The sequence below is a fragment of the Aquarana catesbeiana genome, linkage group LG03 (assembly GCF_042186555.1).
Source record: "Aquarana catesbeiana isolate 2022-GZ linkage group LG03, ASM4218655v1, whole genome shotgun sequence".
Lineage (NCBI taxonomy): Eukaryota > Metazoa > Chordata > Amphibia > Anura > Ranidae > Aquarana > Aquarana catesbeiana.
The window spans coordinates 709,868,392-709,873,799 of NC_133326.1; the positions used below are offsets into that span (position 1 = coordinate 709,868,392).

At 43.6% G+C, this 5,408-nt stretch overlaps 1 protein-coding gene across 1 annotated transcript; it reads left to right on the forward strand.

The window, feature by feature from the left end:
* Positions 1-308: 308 nt before the first annotated feature.
* On the forward strand, positions 309-3,972 carry LOC141133634 (E3 ubiquitin/ISG15 ligase TRIM25-like). The gene has a single exon (XM_073623126.1). The coding sequence runs from the start codon at positions 354-356 to the stop codon at positions 2,079-2,081; it is 1,728 nt and encodes a 575-aa protein (XP_073479227.1). The 5' UTR covers positions 309-353; the 3' UTR covers positions 2,082-3,972.
* The last annotated feature ends 1,436 nt before the right edge of the window (positions 3,973-5,408 follow it).

Genomic DNA, 5,408 nt, shown 5'->3' on the forward strand with positions numbered 1-5,408 from the left:
CTTCAACAGCAGTGTAGCACAGTACCTGTAATAGCTTGTCTCACAACAGTAAAGTTTCATGAGAAAAGACAGTTTGTATAAAGGAAAATACAAAATGGTTGTGAGCAATATAGATATATGCAAAATTTGGAGTTTTCAAATTTCTCTCACAATATCGGATGAGCATTTTTTAGAAACTGATAAATTGTTCTTAATGAAATCCTTTTATCATCTGTGTTCCTCCCATATAACGAATCTTATGAATACAGTACAAGTCACAGCCCAGCCTCACCCTGTGTAGGAGGAAGTGACCCCTCCCAACTGCATTCTTCTCGAATGTTTTTCACTTTCATTTGTCTCTTCTACTTTCAGCGATGGCGTCTTCTGATCTGAGAATTGAGTTGGAATGTTCCGTCTGTCTGAACATTTATACAGATCCCGTAAACCTGAAATGTGGTCACAACTTCTGCCAGGTCTGTATTGATCGTGTGCTGGATACACAGGGGGGGTCTGGAGGATATTCCTGTCCTGAATGCAGAGAGAAGTTTCCGGATCGGCCTGCACTGCACAGGAACATAACACTACGTAACATAGTGGAGAATTTCCTGTCTGCTCAGCCAGATCAGGAGGAGTCCGGGGTCTTCTGTACTTACTGCGTGGACTCTCCTGTACCTGCAGTTAGATCCTGTCTACACTGTGAGGTTTCTCTGTGTGATAAACACCTGAGCGTCCACAAAAAGTCCCCAGAACACGTCTTATGTGACCCCACCTTGTCCATGGAGAGCAGGAAATGCACCGTCCATAAGAAGATCCTGGAGTATTACTGCACTGAGGATAATACCTGTGCCTGTATTTCTTGTTGTATGATTGGAGGACATAAAGGACATGAGATGGAGTCACTAGATGAGGCTTCTGAGAAGAAGAAGGAGACACTGAGGAATGTTCTGCAGAAACTTCTGACAAAGAGAGAGGAGACGGAGGAAAGAGTCCAGAGTCTGCAGGAACACAGGAGGAAAGTAGAAGAAAAAGCAGCTGGTGACATCGAAAGAGTCACTGACCTGTTTAGAGATTTCAGGAGATGTCTGGAAGACCTGGAGAAGAGAGTCCTGAGGGAGATCTTCAGGTGGGCAGAGCGGGCCTCCAACACCACAGTGGATTTCACCCGGGATCTGGAAATAAAGAAGGAGGAGCTGTCCAGGAAGATCCGTCAGATTGAAGAGCTGTGTAACATGACGGATCCACTGATTGTCTTACAGGAATCAGACACAGGTGACTTGTGTGATACTGAGGATGGAGATAATGAGGAATCAGACACAAGTGACTTGTGGATTACCGACAATGAAGATGATGAGGAATCAGACACAGGTGACTTGAGTGATACTGACAATGAAGATGATGTGGAATCAGACACAGGTGACTTGTGTGATACTGAGGATGGAGAAAATGAGGACAGAGAGAGACATGAGAAACTCCTCCATGATGGAGGGGGTCTGGATGTGGCTGGTCTCTCACGCACATTACAAACATTATCTGATAAAACAGAGCTAAATGTAGTCTTCTATATACAGGAAGCTGCAGACATATTGCTGGATGTAAACACCGCTTATAATTATCTACATATATCAGATGACAGGAAAACTGTGTCTAGGTCAGATATAGACCAGAATCGCCCAAAAACCCAAGAGAGATTTCAGGATTATCAGGTGTTGAGCAGTCAGAGTTTCTCCTCAGGGAGACATTACTGGGAAGTGGATGTTGGAGGAACAGATAGATGGACAGTTGGGATGTGTTACCCCAGTATAGACAGGAGAGGATGGCAGTCATGGATTGGATATAACAACAAGTCCTGGGGTTTGGACAGGTCTGGTAATCAGTATGAGGTGAGACATGACAATAAAAAGATTTGTTTACCCATCAAAATCTTAACTAAAAGAGTCAGGATATATCTGGATTATGAGGCTGGGAGGATCTCCTTTTATGCATTGTGTGACCCGATCCGACACCTCCACACCTTCACCACCACCTTCACTGAGCCCCTCCATACTGGGTTATATGTAGGGGGAGGTCATATAGAGATATGTGGAAGGAATCAGCAAATGTGAGAACTTCGCCCAGAGACTACAGACATCACAGGTAGAGGGGGAGAGAGAATTAGTGGGAAGATCATTTACTGGGGACACTTAAGCTGGCCATAGATGGATCAAAATTCTGCTGATTAAGCAAAAACTGGCTGAATTTCGATCCATGTATGGCCGTTTCTGCTAGCTAGAAGTCAAGCTATTGATTAACTTCTGTCGAACAGTAATATTGTACATTTTTAATTTAATCAGCAGCTGCAGTTAGTCATCTGCATTAATGATCAGTGTGTTCTGACAGCGGAGTCCCCGCTGTTTGACTACAATAGCACAGTGTGGAAGACTCTTCTATCCACTTCGCTTGTGTGCATGGGCGTATCTGTTTATTTTTTTTGATCAGCCCGCTGGCTAATCAAAAAATGTGACCCATCTTTGGGCAGCTTTAGGTGAGATTTCTCCCTCCCTCACAGATCACTGTCAATGGCTGGATTAACTAACTAACTACTGGAGTCACTGCTGTTGGACACAGGACAAGAAGATTGTGATCTATCTATCTGACCAGCCATTCTCAGCCAGGATTCCCCTAGAGGTTGCAATGGGTTCCTTGATCTGTAGCTGATTGACCTCCCATCTGATGGTGTTTGCAGAGTTCCAGGACCAATGTTAATAGGAAACCAAGGTGTATTTATGTAATGTGGCAGCAATGATCATATACGGAGGATGCAGTGTGGTCACTGCAATGAGATAGGATGTGGTCCTCTCCTCTCTTTCCTCCTCCTATTCCATGTACACTGAGGAGCGGTGTCAGTGCTGGTGTTGACAGCACTGAGATAGAAGTTGCTGTGCAGCATGTTCTCCAGTCTTATGTGTTCTACATAATGTGTGAGGAGTTTCTTTAGAATATCACACTCACCGATCGGTGGGGAAGCCAAGGAGGAGACTGAAGAACACGCTGTATAGTGACATACACTTCAGTGCTTCTAACATTGACACCAACACCACTCCTCTGTGTACATGGAATAGGAGGAGGAAAGAGAGGACAGGTGACCACATCCTATCCCATCACATCAGTGACCACACTGCACCCTCTATACATCTAGGAGAGGTCACATGACCCCATGTGGGGGGGAGGGGACTGGGGCGGGCAGAAGTGAGGTCTGGTAGATGGTGGGGGTGATGAGCTCCGTCTGTACTGGGAGGACTCATGGAGATCGGGGAAGGGGAGAGGGGTGAAGGGTGACAATAGAGCAGGTTGGGGGAGGGGCAGAGAAAGAGGAGTGGTATAACCCGGTGTGTGTCTGTACAGAGCAGCATAGAGCTCTCACCTTCCCCAGGATGTACAGGACATACAAAGGAAACAAATACTGCTAATATATCATCACACACTAACCTGTCTGCATCCTACACAATTGTATTATAGGGGACATTTAATGAAGACGTATAGCAGCAAACCTTGGGAAATACTTCTTCCAAAAATACTACTACCCTGGTTGTCATGCTGATCCAATGGCTTCCATATTCTCTAAGTAATTGACCTAGAACAAGTATTTAGATTGGTAATTGAATTAACTTGGATTTCTTTAAAAAAAACTTTGAAAACAAGCTCTTTTGGCTTAGGCATTACGTTCCTGGAACCTCGACCACAAGTTGTGAGTGTTCAGGTATCCTGTTATGAGAGCATTCAAACTGTAGCCTTGTCTGTGGTTGGAATTCATCAGCCTCGTGAAATTGTTCAGACAATATTGTTTTTGATGTGACTTAATTTTCCCTGGATTCCAACGTCATGAGACTTGTATGTTTTTTTTTTTTCTCCCCATTTTTTTTTCTTGTTGTCTTGAAGGCTATTTTTTTGCTAAATATACTATGTGCTTTGCTAAGGAGCGAAATTAAAACTTATAAATAGCAAAAAAAACTCAAATTTCTTAATCTGCTTGACTGTATTTGGACATTGTTATCTTTAGCACAGACTGGGAGTCCCATCTTCCTTGAGTTCAGGCTGCATTAGACTCTCTGGATGTACAGAGGTTAAGTACAGCACTGCGCTAAAGGTGACAAACAGCAGCCAACACACCCGTAGACTCAGGATCAAAACTAACAGTAAAAATTCAAAAGTGTGGTGCTAAAATTTACGTGAAAGATAAGTATACAAATACAGTGACTACAAATCAGATAATTCGGTATGAGCCAAAAAAAAAATGCGTGAATATACAAATTAATGAATAAAAAAATGACAATCAATATACATGTATTGAACAAAATATAAAAATTGTGAAATATAAAGTCCCAATAAGTGTGCAAACACAAACAAAAAAAGTCTGTGACAATGGTGAAAAAATAATAGTAAACAGGTATCTCCTGAGCATGCAGGGGGATGGTTCCGAGCCGGCAACTTGGTAAGTAAATAAACCGTAGAGAAACCGGGAGTGCACAGAGGATTGAAATCGGTGTCAGGACCATCACCAGAAACCAAGGAGGCTTACCAAAAAATGTGTCCTGAAATGGCGTATGCCATACAGGTCAAAAAGGCTTGATGACCAACAGGTCTAGGCAAATAATCTGGCCAGATGTCATCACACAAGGAAGGAAGGGGCTCAGCACGGCTTCCTTAGCAGTGGGTACACCGTAAACCAGGTAAATGGTGTAGATAACATGTGAGGGAAAAAACACTCACATAGCGTAATAACGTTTGAACTTGGATTTATTAAAATAAAAAGAAAACAAACTCACATTTTCAGAAGATAAAAACAGCATATAATCTTGTAGCGGTAGTTGTGAGGGGTCCACCCGACATGTTTCAACTAAAAAGTCATCATCTGGGGTGTGGACCCCCTCATCCCACCGCTCTATATATAGATAAATGATGAATGGTGACCCCCACTGGAAATGTCCGAAACCGGAAGTGCTTCTGACTACCTTTATTTCCGGTTCAGGGGGTATTAATGCACCAAATTAGACCATGTGTATAAATCAACAGCTATATTTAGTTTAAATAAATCTAAAATGAACAATAAGAGGCAAAAGAAACAGCTTAAATGGCTTAAATTGAGGCCGGTATGTGATCCGGAACCAAGCCTCACTCTCGTTTCCTCTTAGCAGGTGGGTGGAAGCGCAGTGACAGCACCGCGCTCCACCCTCTGAGCCAAGCCTCGTTGTCGTGTTGCGCAATGACGTCATACGCAAATCACGGCAACGCCGGCAGTGCGCTCCACGTTGATCCAGCCAAGCCTCTCTTTGAAGACACTTGTGAATAAATAATGTTCGGTCACAACTCCACCGGAGGTGGAGCCCGGCTTGGATGCAAGACCGGAAGGACCGCTAAAGTGTCAGCAAAGGCGGACACAAACAGAAAAGACT

Bases quoted from the DNA above. Each gene is read 5' to 3' on its own strand.
- LOC141133634 (XM_073623126.1), top strand. From the start codon at position 354: ATGGCGTCTTCTGATCTGAGAATTGAGTTGGAATGTTCCGTCTGTCTG.